Source organism: Pelophylax lessonae (assembly GCF_965119305.1).
Source record: "Pelophylax lessonae genome assembly, chromosome: 10".
Lineage (NCBI taxonomy): Eukaryota > Metazoa > Chordata > Amphibia > Anura > Ranidae > Pelophylax > Pelophylax lessonae.
In genome coordinates, this window is record NC_138777.1 from 45,424,035 (window position 1) to 45,438,105 (window position 14,071).

The window sequence follows — 14,071 nt, forward strand, 5'->3', positions numbered from 1 at the left end:
TAGTTTACCGTTTTAAGGGAGGAGCCAGTTAATTCACTACAAACATCCACGTATCACATTCTTGAAATTGGGGGGTGGTGTGGAGAGGGCACGGGAGGCACACCATTTGTTGCTGCAAAAGAGTTTACTCTAGTCAAGCACATGTGCCAGACAACACACCCTGTATTTTTCTCACTGAATACAGGTTGTCCTCCCAGTACATCTTAATATCCATGACAATAGGGTCCTGCTGCCACCTTCAGAGCATGCGTACGAGAGACTATAAAGGTCATCACAGAGGATAAAGGGGGCACTTTACGTCTGGAGGAAAGGAGATTTAATCACCAAATATGGAAAGGTTTCTTCACAGTAAAAAACTGAAAATGTGGAATAGACCCCCCTCCAGGAGGTGGTTCAGGCCAGCTCAGATGGCTTTAAAAAGACTGGATCCTTTCCTAAATGTACATAATATGACCAAATACTAGCTTTTATAGGTAGAGTTGATCCAGGGAATATCTGATTACCTCTCGTGGATCAGTAAGTAAATCTGCCCCCCTTTTATAGGTTGCATTAGACAGACTTGTGTCTTTCAACCTAAAAGGATCTTCCATATTGAGGGTTTTGGCTAACATTTCATACATTGGGCTCAAAAGAGCTACATATTACTTATCCTATTGGCTAGTTAAGAAAATAAAACCTAGCCTCCCCCCCCACCCCCAAACAAAAGAGGTGGCATACCTGGAAGTTGGTTTCTTTAAATCCAGGTTTCTTTGCCAGCATCTTGACCAATGCTTGGCATGGTATATCATTTTTTTCCATAGTCTCCACAGTCTAAAGAAAATCAATGTTTTAGTCATTTGATTAAAGAGTTTAAACATTCAAAGCATACACACAAAAAATAAAAACCTCTAAAAATATAATACCTTCTGGAACTCTTCCATGCTTGCCAGCCTTTCCTTCCAGTTACCGCTATCCAGCTGCTGCATACATGAAGCAGGAAGAACTGCTGCCGCTTTCTCTTCACAGGCCTCAGGCTGTAAAAGAGGAATGCGAATTCTCAGAACAAAGCAATCATTTTCAGCCTTCAAAACCTCCAACATCTCTAAATTCACTTTATAACTTATAGATGTGACATCACTGTATAAAAATGGTTTGCTTTATTATAAAAGGAAGATTCATATTCGGCAGCCACTGACTTCTGGCTTGCAGCCAACCGAGCACACAACTGGGTAGATTAAGGAGAGTGCCCTGAGACAAGTTACCAGGTTCAGAGACTAAAGCTACCTAGGAGGAAAACTAGAGAAAAAAAAAAAAAGTATGGGACTCATGGGTCCAGTAAACATTTGAGATCAGCTGGGCTGCGTCTTGACTAGGAGGTAGGGCAGAACAGTCCATAAGTCTTGGTTTTATTCAAAACAAAGATCAAAGGGGAAGTCTAGAGTGTCCAACCTATGTAACCAAGCTGAAAATGAAGCTTCAGCCACGACAGAGAGGCAATCATACCTACTGCCCATTCTTCTGAGGTCTTATGCATCGGCAGCCACAACAGGCTTCCAAAAGTAAAAACGCAATTTTGGTTATATGGAACCACTGATGACAAAGATAGAATATCTAAAATATACAGAAAATCTGGTTGTGGTTAGAATTGTGTATAGCCACTTAACCCCTTTGCATCCAGACTATAGTCAAATGACGGCCGAGTGGGAGCACATGGCGTCCTCCCAGGATCGGGCTCACGCATCAGCACGATCTGTCATTCCGCAAAGTCCAACGGACACAGCCGATAACAATCACTCTGCAGGCCCATTGCCAGTACCATGTGACCGGTGTGGACAATCACAGCCGATCACATGACAGTTGTACAAAATGAAAGGCTTGGATTCATGCCTTTTATTGTGTACTATTGTGATTAATCACAGTCATCACATAGTACAGACCGGGCAAATCAAAGCCCATCTGTATCATGTGATTAACTGTGGCTAATCACAGCTAATCACAATAGTAAACAATGAATGAGTAGTGTTCATTCAGGAAAAAAGGACTGCTTAGAACTGTAAAATTGACAGTTTTAAGCAAGCCAGTCTTTCCCACTTGTTTTGCAAAAAAATTCAAAAACCCAGCGGTGATTACACAGAAAAAAAAAATGGTTACAGTATTGACCGTTCAATTGCCATTCAAAGTGACAGCACTGAAAGCTGAAAATTGGTCTGGCCAGGGGGGGGGGGGGGGGGGGGGGGGAAGTGTCCTGTATTGAAGCAGTTAAAAAGCACAAAGACTACATATGGTCTTCTCACGACAGAAAAATTGCACTCTCAAGTGCTCTATAACAATCTCCTAAAATATCTGGGACGGTAAGTAATGCACTTAAAATGCTGAATAAAGGACTTCCAAATACACTTACTGAGAGCTCCTGCTCAAAAACTTCTTTGCCTTCAGCTGCTTTCTTGCCCTTTGCAGGACCACCAGCTGCAGGCTGTTTGGCTTTTTTGACAGGTCCTCCAGGCTTTAAGTGAGAATGTGAAAAGAAAAAAAAAAAAAAAAAATTATATAAATAAAAACAAAAGTCAAGGCAGACATAGCAGCAGGGAGATGTCAGGAATTGATTGAATTCACTGAAGAGAACCTAACATACCTTGGCTGCAGGTGGCTTTTTGGAAGCCATGCCAGGTTTGGCAGAATCTTTTGAGTCTCTCTCAGGAGCTGCAGTTGAAGATGGAGCAGCCTTCCCAGGAGCGGAAGCAGGTTTAGTTTCCTTCTTCTCTCCGGTAGCACCTCCCTTTTTACCATGGGCTAGTTCCGCTTTATCTGCACTCTCTTTGATCTGTAGGGCCACAAAAAGATAAATTAAATATACCGCCATACAGTAGACATAGTTCTCCATATATTGCGGGTTAATAGGCAGCAGCTCAGTCATACCCTGTCAAGCTTCAGTTTATCGACATCTGCCAGAAAAGGATTAACTGCTTTCTCACCAACAACTTTCTGTGCTGTGCCCAGTGCTTCAAAGGCTGCATCTCTGACTTCAGGAGCAGAGTCATTGATATGCTGTAAAGAAGCAATATAAAAACTGATAAAAATGCAAACAACCAGGATGTCAAGTTTAATGTTTTAGGAGGGTGACAAAAATATTATCACCACTTTTCCTAGATCAGCCCCATAACATGAGCAAACAATACAGGCAAATATGTTGTTTTTAAAAGAAAACGAAGAAAGAGGTTTACTATACCTGGACAAATACCCTAGCCAGTCCTGAACCTGCCATCAAACATGCAGAAGACTAACGTAATAGCCATTCCGATCTAAAAGTGGAATTAAACTCAAATTGCAGCTTACCAATGTGGTAGATGTGGTGGCTGCATTAGTTCTAATTTTTAGGCTTTCACCTGGTGATCTAGCCAGTGACACCTCCTATATTGGTGCCCCCACTCTGGATGACGCACAGGAGGTACATTTGGACAGCAGCATTGTCAGTCTGGGGGAGGGGGAGTGTTATATGTACTAGCAGTTTTCAATTAAGACTTACAAATTGACCCAAACTCAAGTGAATACTTTACAAGCAGTTACAGCAAACAGTTTTGTTCCCATTGGGAAAAAGGTTTAACATAAATAAAGTACCCCTGTCAGTGTTAAACGGTTTATCTCATTACTGTAAAGGCTACATCTGCAGAAGAGCTTGCTCTGTTGAAAAAACAGATCTACTGGCAGGATCACCATGCACACTCGTGTTTAAGCCACTAGAAGCTGTTACAAGCATTTTTTTCCTCATACTAGAAGCTAAATAGTGTTATCATATGTGTCCCTGTACACTACACTTTAGGCTTCAGCATCTAGGAGCAGAAAAAAAAAACAAAGAAAAAAAAACAAAAAAAAAAAACACTAACTGGATTTTTGACTTACCGTAAAATCCTTCTCTCAAGTTCATTCACGGCTGCAGTTTCTGATGCATATCAGTAGGGTTATACTGCCCCCTACAGGGGTAGGACACTAGACAGAAAAAAAAGTTCTGGCTACTCCTATGGGGAGTCCCAGAGGGTACACCCTTGCTCTTCCTGCATAGGATGTCAGTTTTGTATCAAAGCAGTGTCAGAAGTAACACCAACCCAACTCAAAATAGAGGGGCAGGTACTGCGTCTGTCAATGAACAACAGCGGCCTACAAAACCTTGCAGCCAAAGTTGGCATCAGATGCAAACATATCTACCCTATAAAACTTTGTGAAGGTGTGCACGGACAACCTAGTGGCCGCCTGCAAAGATACCGCAACCAAAAACTAAGCAACCACTGCATTTTGGACAACCCCACTGTTTTGTGACAAATTTTGTAAGGTAAGCAGAAAGAGGAATGCCCTTGCCGCTTTGGAAGGCCTGTGGTTGCCTTCGACGCAGCATCAGCTGCAACCTCATTTTTAAAGGTTCACGCTCTGACACAAAACAAAGGCAGTGCATCCACCAGCACCTATCCAGACATGGCTAGAGAAGCAGAGGAATCATCCTCACTCTGAGCACTCAGAGTGCATGGACACAGACCAAGTAGGGTCGCTATATACTAAGCTCATCCCCCCCAAAAAAAAAAAAAATCAGGCGAGGCCACCAACTGCGATACCGCAAATGGACACCGGCCAAGGGCCTACAATGGACCGCCTATGGAACCCCGCAAAAAAACAGAGGGTCACCCTCCATAGGGTGACCTAATAGGACATAGCTCCCTTCAAAGAGGGCCGCCCGCCGTGAAGCGGAAGTGCATGCAGGGTACCCTCACTGAAACAGGGCAGGCGTCCCACACAATGGCGGCCATTTAAAAAAATGAAGCGTCCCCCACAGCACTACCCCTTCCATGTGAGGTGCCAAGCTGACCATATAGCCTAGCAGGCCACAAGCTTTGGCCTAAATTTTTGTGGAGGCTCAGCTGAGGATTGGAACCGTGAGGTCCGACAATCCCAGGGAGGGTCCACTCCAAAATCCTCCATGAGTAGAGGGGGGCGACAGCCATTTACCACACCAGGAAAAGGGTGGTGGGCACTGCTCCAGACAGACCAATGTAATCGTAATGTTGGTGCCGATGGCCAGAAGAAAACGCTGTGAATCAGGCCGAAGCCAGTTCATATTCGCCCGCGCGAGACCTTTAACTCACAGGCCAGTCCCTGTCCAAGTGGGGCTATGTCGCAGCCGACCTAGCGTGGAGCTGCGGTCTGCACGCACTCACTGGTTGGGCTGGGGGTACCCCAAGGATCTAGATTATCCAGTTCGTCGCCCAGTCCGACACTTTATTGTAGATCACACAGGAACAAAACAAAAAAAAAAAAAAAAAAGTTAAATTTAAAAAGAAAAAAGTTGCCAGGACCAGAGATCCCAGCAAGGAACTAGGTCCTTACTCCTGGCTAGCCAGAAAAAATAAATAAACGGAATACTTATAGCAGAGAGTGGGAGTATACTCCCAGGGACTACCCCATAGGTGTAGTAAAGTTTTTGTCTAATGTTCCACTCCTGTAGGGGGCAGTACAACCCCAATGGGCAAGATAAAGATCTGTGTCTGTCAATGAACGAAAGAGAAAATTGTTTTTGTAGAGGTGTTTTTTTTTTTACAAATGTAGTTACAGTAACAGTGTCAACAAAAGCCTCAACATCAGCACCATAGCAATAAAATACAGTTAAAATTACATGTATAAAGTTATTTGAAAATGTATATACAGCTTGCTTGGATCACAAAATAAAAGATCTAAAGCACCCTAGTTTCCTCAGGTATTCGATATCAACTTTGAGAAGTCTGAATTGTAATGGTTATTATACTGTATGTCTGAGTAGATGGGCTTCTTAGGCCTCGTTTCCACTGAGTGGTACGGTTCAGTACGGTACGGTTCAGAACGGTGCACATTGCGTTTTCACTGACAATAGTACCCTTTCATGATAGGCGTGGTGTAGCAGGAAAGCTGAGATAGACGATTCTCTGTCAACCAAACAAAGTTCTGCAGAGTGTAGCTCCACCCTGTTGGTACGGTACTAATGTGCTTGGTACCCCAACGAAAGGGTACAGTACGGTTCGGAATTAGGGTACCATTCATAATGGAAACGGCATAAATCGCTTACAGAACCATACCAGAAAGCTCAGTGGAAACGAGCCATTAGTAGTGGAAACGATAAGGGTAGATGCACACCACACATCCCAAATCCTATTCTATTTTGTTGGGCACCCTCTGTGTTCATATACAAGTTTTTCATATGGCAGTGTTTGATTTACCATCTTTATCCATGTACGAACAGATGGAGGGGATTGGGTTGAATCCATTTGAGTGCAATGGTTTTCCTAGCCAGAAACAGTGTTTCTTTCATTAAGACTGACACATCTGCCACTGTTCTTCATCCAGAATACCGGAGGCATTCTTGGAGCTTTTTTCCAACAGAAAAAATGCTGAATGTTCCCAATTACTTCTAAATGCTACTGCTCCTAAAATGCTACTAGAAGCTGACACAAAAATGATTAGCATTTTTTTTAGCTTTTTTGAACAAGTTACTGTCAAATTTATTTTTTTAATGCTTTCAGATATTAGAGGCATAAAAGACAAAAATTACTTTTTTCCTGAAAGGGTGAAATAAGAATGAATGTTGTACTGCTGTAAAAGTGGTCATTTTAGACATAACCATCTAACAAAAATGAACCTTTTGGATCTTTTTCCCATATTTTCTACACACTAACAAGTCTGCATATGGGACATTCACAAATCTCAGCATCTCCTGTGCAAAAAAAAAAAAAATGCTAACTGTCAAAGTCCATAGGCCTGTTATAAAAACGTGGATGCTATGTCATGACCAATCAAAGTATACCTTAAGGAGAGCAGCACAGAAAGGTTTCAGCAAACTCTTGGGTAGCGTAGATGGAGTGCAGTGACGGAAACTTCTCGCAAGGAACAGGGAGGTTTGTGTTTTTATTGCTGGGTTCTTGTTATCCATAACAGCCAGGACATCTTCACTGATATTCTGCAGAGTTGTCTGAAACAATACGGGATGCATGACACCAATGTGCATAATGTCATGACAGAAGAGCTTTTAGCGCAATGCTTTATGGCTACTCACTGTGAGGAAAATAGCATCTATGGCTTCCTGCAGGGCTTGGACTACCTGAGGTTTCTTCTCTTTGAATTTCTCCAAAATAGTTGGCACAGCCTGTAAAAGTTATGAAGTTAGCAAAAATGAATGACTTTATACAAAGGACTGAAATAAAAGCAAAACGCACCTTAACTCAAAGATAGGGTCACCCATGACAGTAAAGAGGCATACCTCAGGTCTTATACCAAAAAGCTATGTTACGTCAACTTAGATGTCATAAGACCAGTTTGCCAGGTAATATAGCAACTACTTACAAGTCCAGCGTATGAACCAAACTTCTTCCTTAGACCAGCAGCCAGCCCTGCCAGACATTTGGCAGCCAGTGCTACAAGCATGACATTTGTGTCTTTTCCAACAACCTGTAAGAAAAAGGACGCATCTTAAGGATTTTATAGAAAGGTTAGGTTTTCTAAAAATGTTTATTTCTTTCTACAGAATCTTACCTTCTTTAAAGCTCTGACAAGATCTCCATAGTCCCCTGCCTCCAGCTTGGGGTTTTTAACAAGGACTTCCACAGCTTCCAAAGCCTCCTTTCTCTCCTGCCACTTTTTGGCCTCCTGTGTGAAGGTACAAGGAAAGCGGTCAGGGTAGGTTTTCAATTTCAAGTGACTCAAGCTGCTCATTTTAGACAATTTTATACCGGCAGTCCCCGCATTAAAAACAAGATGGGGTCTGTAGGTTTATAGGTATAAAGTTTAATTTGTATGCAAGTTGGAACAAGTACATATTTTTTTTTTTAAGTTTAACTCCATTCAAAATAATTAAAGTTTTTTTGGATAGCACAGAGGAGGATTAACCCCTGTTAACATTTGTTTTGCCATCTTTTCCCCTCTTCAGAAAATGTCACCTCGCTTTGTCTGTGACAATTGGATTTTGAAAAATTTGGGTTGCTGTGGAAACAAGGATTGGTGATAAAGCTTCAGTACTGGCAACCTTTTTCCCCATACTACCTCTTACAGGAGTGCATTTTCCTTCCAAGGTGTAGATTTCCTCTCACTTCAAGCCACAGCCAATCACAGTAGAAAGCACGCCCCTAGGGATACACACAGCCCCTCCCTCCCAAATAAAGTTAACCCCTTCACTACCAGTGTATTTTTACAGTAATATATATATATATATATATATATATATATATATATATATATATATATATATATATATATATATATATATATAGCACTGATTACTGTAGAAATGTCACTGGTAACCCCAAAAGTGTCACAAATGTCAGTCAAGGGTCCGATCTGTCCGCCCCAATGTCGCAGTACCGAGAAAAAAAAAAAAAAAATCGCAAATACCACCAAAAGAAAGCTCTGTTTGTGGGAAAAAAAGGACGCCAAATTTGTTTAGGTACAGCGTCGCACGACCGCGCAATTGTCCGTTAAAGTCACGCAGTGCCGAATCGCAAAATACCCCCTGGTCAGGAAGGGGGTAAAATCTTCCGGGGCTTAAGTGGTTAAGCACTACAGGCAGTCCCCGGGATACAGAGTATTTCATCTGTAACCCCCAGCACACAATCTGAAAACCAGCCTCCATTTGCAGTGACTGACCGACTTGCACCAAGAATTAAAACATTGTCAGAAGGATTTCTTCAGCTTGCAGCTAAAATCAGTAACCACAAAGGACAGATTGTAAAACCTCAAATCTCTAGGTTATTAACTGCATAAGAGTCAAAAATACAACACTTCAAGTTTAACTCAAGTCAAATTTTAAAGGGCCTGTGTATATGGGCTTCCAATGATGTCAGAATGACTCTCCTTCCATAGAAACCACAGGAAATGCAAAAGAAGCCCAATGAGTTTTGGGAGGCGGATGCAGGCCAGGACGACAACTACAGATCAATAGCACTCAAGTTTGTTGGCTAGTATATTCGCAATACCCATTTCCCCACTGACTAAGGTCAAGAATTGCTCTGGGACAGAGCAGCCTCTTATGGTTTGTCAGTTGTTTGATTCGGGGGATCCTAGACTTGGTGCACTGTGGGAGGGGGTCCGATAGAGGCTTTTGACCCCCCCCCCCCCCCCCCGTGGTCAACTGGGCTTCCTCTTTAGTCATAACTGCTGAGGCCAAACCTGCCTAAGTTGGTTTGAATTTTCAACTGTATTGATAACACAGGGCAAACCTCTGGTGTTATTACTGTGCTGCATTACAGGAAGCTTCTGCACAGAGGCATAGCTTCATGCTATATCACCGCACAGAACTGAAACAAAAGCACACCAAGGTTTAAATAGGAATACAAATGGCTCTTGTATTTAGACAATACTTGCTTATCTGGGAGTTCAGCTTCCAATACAGAATTAAACCCATCATTTTAATGATTTTAAAACAGATTCCTACCATGCCGAGAAAGCCAACTCCTATTTGCTTGTGCTCTCAACGTAACAAACTATTAAATGGCTGGTGTCCCAACTGATCACATGTGAGGCACCATGGCGGATGCAAATAAAAAAACGGAGTATAAGCAGCTTCCTTGACCAAAATGTTTACGAGGGTTTCGTCGCTTTAAGCATGCTATGCTCAAGAACCATATGCATCTAGAACGTTACTCACAATTTTCTCATAAAAATCCTTTGGCAATTTGGAGAGAATCTCAACAGCTTCCAGTAGCTCGTAGGCATCCACCTGAGGTACAGCTTCCTCATCTGCATCTTCATCTAAAAAGGAAAAGGAAGTTAAAGAATCCTTAAAACAAATCTGTCTCAATGGGAAGACTTTACATCCACCTCCACTTCTATAGACACTAGGGTTGCTACGATACCAGTTTTCTACTGGCATGTACTGATACTTTCAGTCAGGCACTCGCCGATACCTTTGTGGTGCAATTTGAGCCCATACAAAATGAATTGGTTCAATATCACTCTGCAAAGAAAGGTATGTGATTTAAACATGACTGCAGTGCGATTCCTGTCCAAATCACATGAAGTTTCCCCCACTGTACCTGTGTAATCCCAGTATAGAAAGCCAGCGAAGCGCCATTTAAGTGCAGCAATGGGCAAACCGTATATTTAAAAAATGTTAGGCTATCACAACATGTTAAAAGTACATTTGTATCTTGCACGTCAAAGCCAAAACCACCTCAGCTTGTGGTGCTCACAGGGATGGAGGAGATGTAGGAAGTGCCAGGATCCCTGTGGGTAGAAGGTGGAAGTGAGGTCAGCTCCAGAGAGACGGACTATGCATCTTCCTGTGAGCACTGCAAACTGCCGTTGTTTTCAATTGGACATAAATATATTATGCAAGTTTAACATGAGAATTCTAACATAACATTTTTTAATAAACGGTTTACCCATTGCTGCACTTAGATGGTGCTTTCTTATCTTTCTATACTGAAATCACACAGACGCTGTGGGGGAAACTGCATAGGATTTGGACAGGAATCACAACAATCCTGTTCAAATCGCATGCGATTCTTTGCAGTGCTATTTGCAACTGCAAAGGTATCAGTTTCCGAAGCATTTTCGCAAATGAAAATGGGGGGGGGGGGGGGCGGGGGGAACTCAAAGTGAAGGAAATCTTCTTCATCACTAGAACAAGCATCCCCACTTGAAGTTTTCCCTTGACAATTTAAACGTTTGGATTATACTGTTCAGTTAATCTAATTGGGACCCAGAAAGCACTCCAACATCCCCCAGCCCCCCACTTAAGCAAGAACATAAATGTTCAACTTTGAAAACACACCGCCATCATCACCAGCTGCTTGCTGTTGCTCAAACTTGGCCTTGAGGTCCTGCTGTGAGCGCAAGAAACGAGTCTGCTTGGGAGCCGACTGGGGTAGCTTTACCCACTCCTCCTCCAACTCTTTAAGCTACAGAGATATAAAAAGCAAATCTTATGGCTGACCAATCATGAACGGTTTCAACATGTAAATGAACTGGACTGATCTGCAATCCTGCATACACCAGACTTCGCTCACCTGCACGGGATTAATGTTCTGTAATGGAGGCCTCAGAGCATCTCTGATCCAACGGTAAATCTCCACAGCCAGCAACTTGGCCTCATCTCGAACAGCTTTCTCTCGAGACTCAAACAGTTTTGGCAACACTTTAATAATTGGCTTCAGGGATACAATTTTTGAACCAAACTCACTGCACCAAAAAAAATTGAAAAAAAAAGTGATTTTATTTTTTGTTAATGGCCTTTACAAAAACGAGAAAAAAAAAAAAAAAATCACAATGAGGCCTCTTACCTCATTCCTCTTCTTATTGTCTCAACACAGGCCACCACAATCTTTGGATTTTTGTTGTCTAGACCTTTGAGCAGCTCTTCCTGTACAGCTTCACCTTTCTCAATCTCTATATACATTAGGCAGATATCAGAACCAAGCTCCTTGGCTTTAGCTTTTGGCTGATTGAACACTTTGTTTACTACTCCGGACGCTACTTCCCCTGCAGTCCTGCAAGTGAAGAAACCATTGTATTAGTGCATTTACATCCATTACAGAGAGGATGACTAATGGTGATCTTAAGAGATGACCTAAAATTTTACCACCAAACCGCCTTCACCTCTAGAAAATAGAATCAAAAATATTTCCCACATGCACACTCAAGGTGTATCCAACCCAGAAAGACGCAGATGTCAGCAATGTACACAATATCCATGATCTGTGCAGCTATCCCTTTAAGCAGTTACCTACCTTCAGTGTCTTACACATGGCCATTAAAAAACGCACGCCCTGCAGTTGCTCTCCTGCTCCTTTCTGTGTACACCCTTATGAGATCTGGTCTCTGAAGATAGACGAGCTCCCAGATGAGCTCCCAGGGAGCTCATCACTCTGAATGATCACTCCGACAGCCAATCATAGTGAGCATCCAGTTTAACACTTGTAAACCAAAGCAAAAGTAGCCATGGTATCTCCTCCATTCCCTGGCAGACATACCTGCTAGAGAGATGCAGATAAAATAAATGTTTGTGTGCACAGGGAGTAAACTCTTAATCAACCAGGACATGCTTTTGATTTAATACTTAACCCATTGATTTCAACATGTGTAAGCACTATTTTGATGTTTATTTTTTTTTCACACGCACGTTATTTATTTTGTAAATAACTATCATACTTGCTACCAAAAATATAGTGAGCCCGTGCAGACCACAGCTCCGCGCTAGGTCAGCCTAGCCCCACTGGACAGGAGCTGCATAGAAGGCAGTCCTGTAGTCCAAGGTAGATTTGGTCCTGGATGAACGGGCTAGCAAAAAGCATTCCCCGCCTTCACCAGTTTCCTCCGTCTCATCAGATTCAGAATCTGATTGGGTCGCCGCGGATGCGAGTAACCCTTCGGAGTCTGCGTCCATGCACCCTGCGTGCTCCGATAGTGAGGATGATTCCTCTGCTCCCCTAGCCGCACATGAAGGCGCTGGTGGATGAGATATCAGTGCGGGAAACCTTACATATGGGAGGATGCGACTTATGCAGCCTCGGAGGCGCGGGTCACCTTTGGCACCCACAGGTCCTCTAAGCTGTGAAGACGTTTCCATTTCCCACCTTCTTTTCTAACATTGTAACAGTGGGGGTGCCCAAAATGCACCTTTACCATCCCAAGCAATTTGCAGTGAGTTACCGCTATGGGGATTCCCTCTCAAAATGGGCGGTTCCTCCTGTAGTGGACTCCCCGGTTTCCAGGTTGAATAAAGCCACCGTAACCCTGGTTAAAGAGTCCCCAGTCTTCACCGATACGGCTGATAGGTGGTCAGAGGCCTTGACCCTGCCAGGTTAACTTTGGCTGGTTGGGCACTTAGACCGGTATTTACTATTGCCCCGATGTCGCAAGCTAAGTGTAAGCAAAACTTCTACGCCGGGACCTGGAAGAGAAACCGCTCCCTCCTGCCTTTGCGGAGCTGACAGATCAGTTGGTCCAAGAGCTACAGTCTAATGCCTCTTTGGATGCAGATCCGCTGATTTCTAGGCTGTCTCAGTGGTGGTGCTGCAGTGCATTATCCGGCTGACATGCTGGCCTGTGGACCAAGCTTCTAAGAAGGCCTTATCTGGAGGACCTCAAAGGCCTCACAGGGGGGTAAGAGTACTCTTCTCCTTCAGACTTCCAAGGGTAAAGAATCCCATTGCAGACGGGGGCCCTTCTTTAGGGCTCACAAGTGGCCTTTTTGTCCCTCAGTGTCTCAAGACAAGAGATCCAAGCCCTTTAGGGCCTCCGCCGGGGGTTCCCAAGTGGTCTTGGTCTGGCAAACCACGAGCGGGTTCTGCCAGATCTGCGGACAAGACTTCCTCCACATGTTGCCTTCCCTGTTTCCCAGGCCCAAGCTTTCTAAGGAAGTGGTTTCACATTCCCTGAATGTGGTTCCGGCAATAAGGGTGTACTTGGCAGCTATGGAGTCTTTTAGAAAGTCAGACTCACAGATTGACATCACAAGGGGTTGACTGCTTCTGCTGCGACCATTTCCAAAAGGATCAAACTGGCTGTGGTTCAGGCTTATTCCATTAGGGGCAGGTTCCGCCTTTCCCTGGTTAGGCACATTACTCGGGCGCTTCGTGCCTCCTGGGCCTTCCGTCATCAGTGATGCAGGTTTGTAAGGCAGCTACCTGGTCATCTGCACGTTGACAAAAATTTATAAAGTAGATGTGTTGGCATCTGCGGATGCTTTTGGCGGCAAAGTTTTGCAGGCTGCCGTTTAGAGGTCTTGTCCTCTGAGGGTGTTTTTCTAGGTTTTCTTCAGGTGAGCTCCAGTGGTTGATAATTGAGTTCCAAGTTAGCCGGTTGGCTATGTTTAGCCTTGGGGAAGTTTTTTTTCTACTGTTCCCACCCGTCATGTTTGACACTGCTTTGGGACATCCCTATGGTCATGAAGATGAAAAGCGGTGTCCGTCAATGAACTTTAGAGGAATGGATATTACAGCAAGTCAAAAATCAATTTTTATCCCCACAGTAATAATACCTGTGTAATATATTACTGTTCAAACTTAAATAAAATTTCTTCAGATTTTTATTCTCCTTAAAATGAAAATTTAAAAAAATTCACATAGCAGAAAAGTGAAAAGATGGT

The 14,071-nt window shown here is 43.3% G+C and overlaps 1 protein-coding gene across 1 annotated transcript in view; it reads right to left on the reverse strand.

Annotated features, from left to right (window-relative positions):
* Positions 1–14,071, reverse strand: part of CKAP5 (cytoskeleton associated protein 5) — a 112,671-nt gene that overhangs the window by 58,292 nt on the left and 40,308 nt on the right. Inside the window, exons 4-16 of the mRNA XM_082271147.1 lie at positions 11,265–11,471; positions 10,992–11,163; positions 10,757–10,883; positions 9,629–9,732; positions 7,522–7,635; positions 7,333–7,437; positions 7,046–7,135; positions 6,797–6,961; positions 2,896–3,024; positions 2,612–2,800; positions 2,381–2,482; positions 903–1,013; positions 718–810 (exon numbers count right to left, since the gene is read on the reverse strand). Coding sequence (XP_082127273.1) covers positions 718–810; positions 903–1,013; positions 2,381–2,482; positions 2,612–2,800; positions 2,896–3,024; positions 6,797–6,961; positions 7,046–7,135; positions 7,333–7,437; positions 7,522–7,635; positions 9,629–9,732; positions 10,757–10,883; positions 10,992–11,163; positions 11,265–11,471 — 1,708 coding nt within the window. The remainder of the gene's footprint in view (positions 1–717; positions 811–902; positions 1,014–2,380; positions 2,483–2,611; positions 2,801–2,895; positions 3,025–6,796; positions 6,962–7,045; positions 7,136–7,332; positions 7,438–7,521; positions 7,636–9,628; positions 9,733–10,756; positions 10,884–10,991; positions 11,164–11,264; positions 11,472–14,071) is intronic.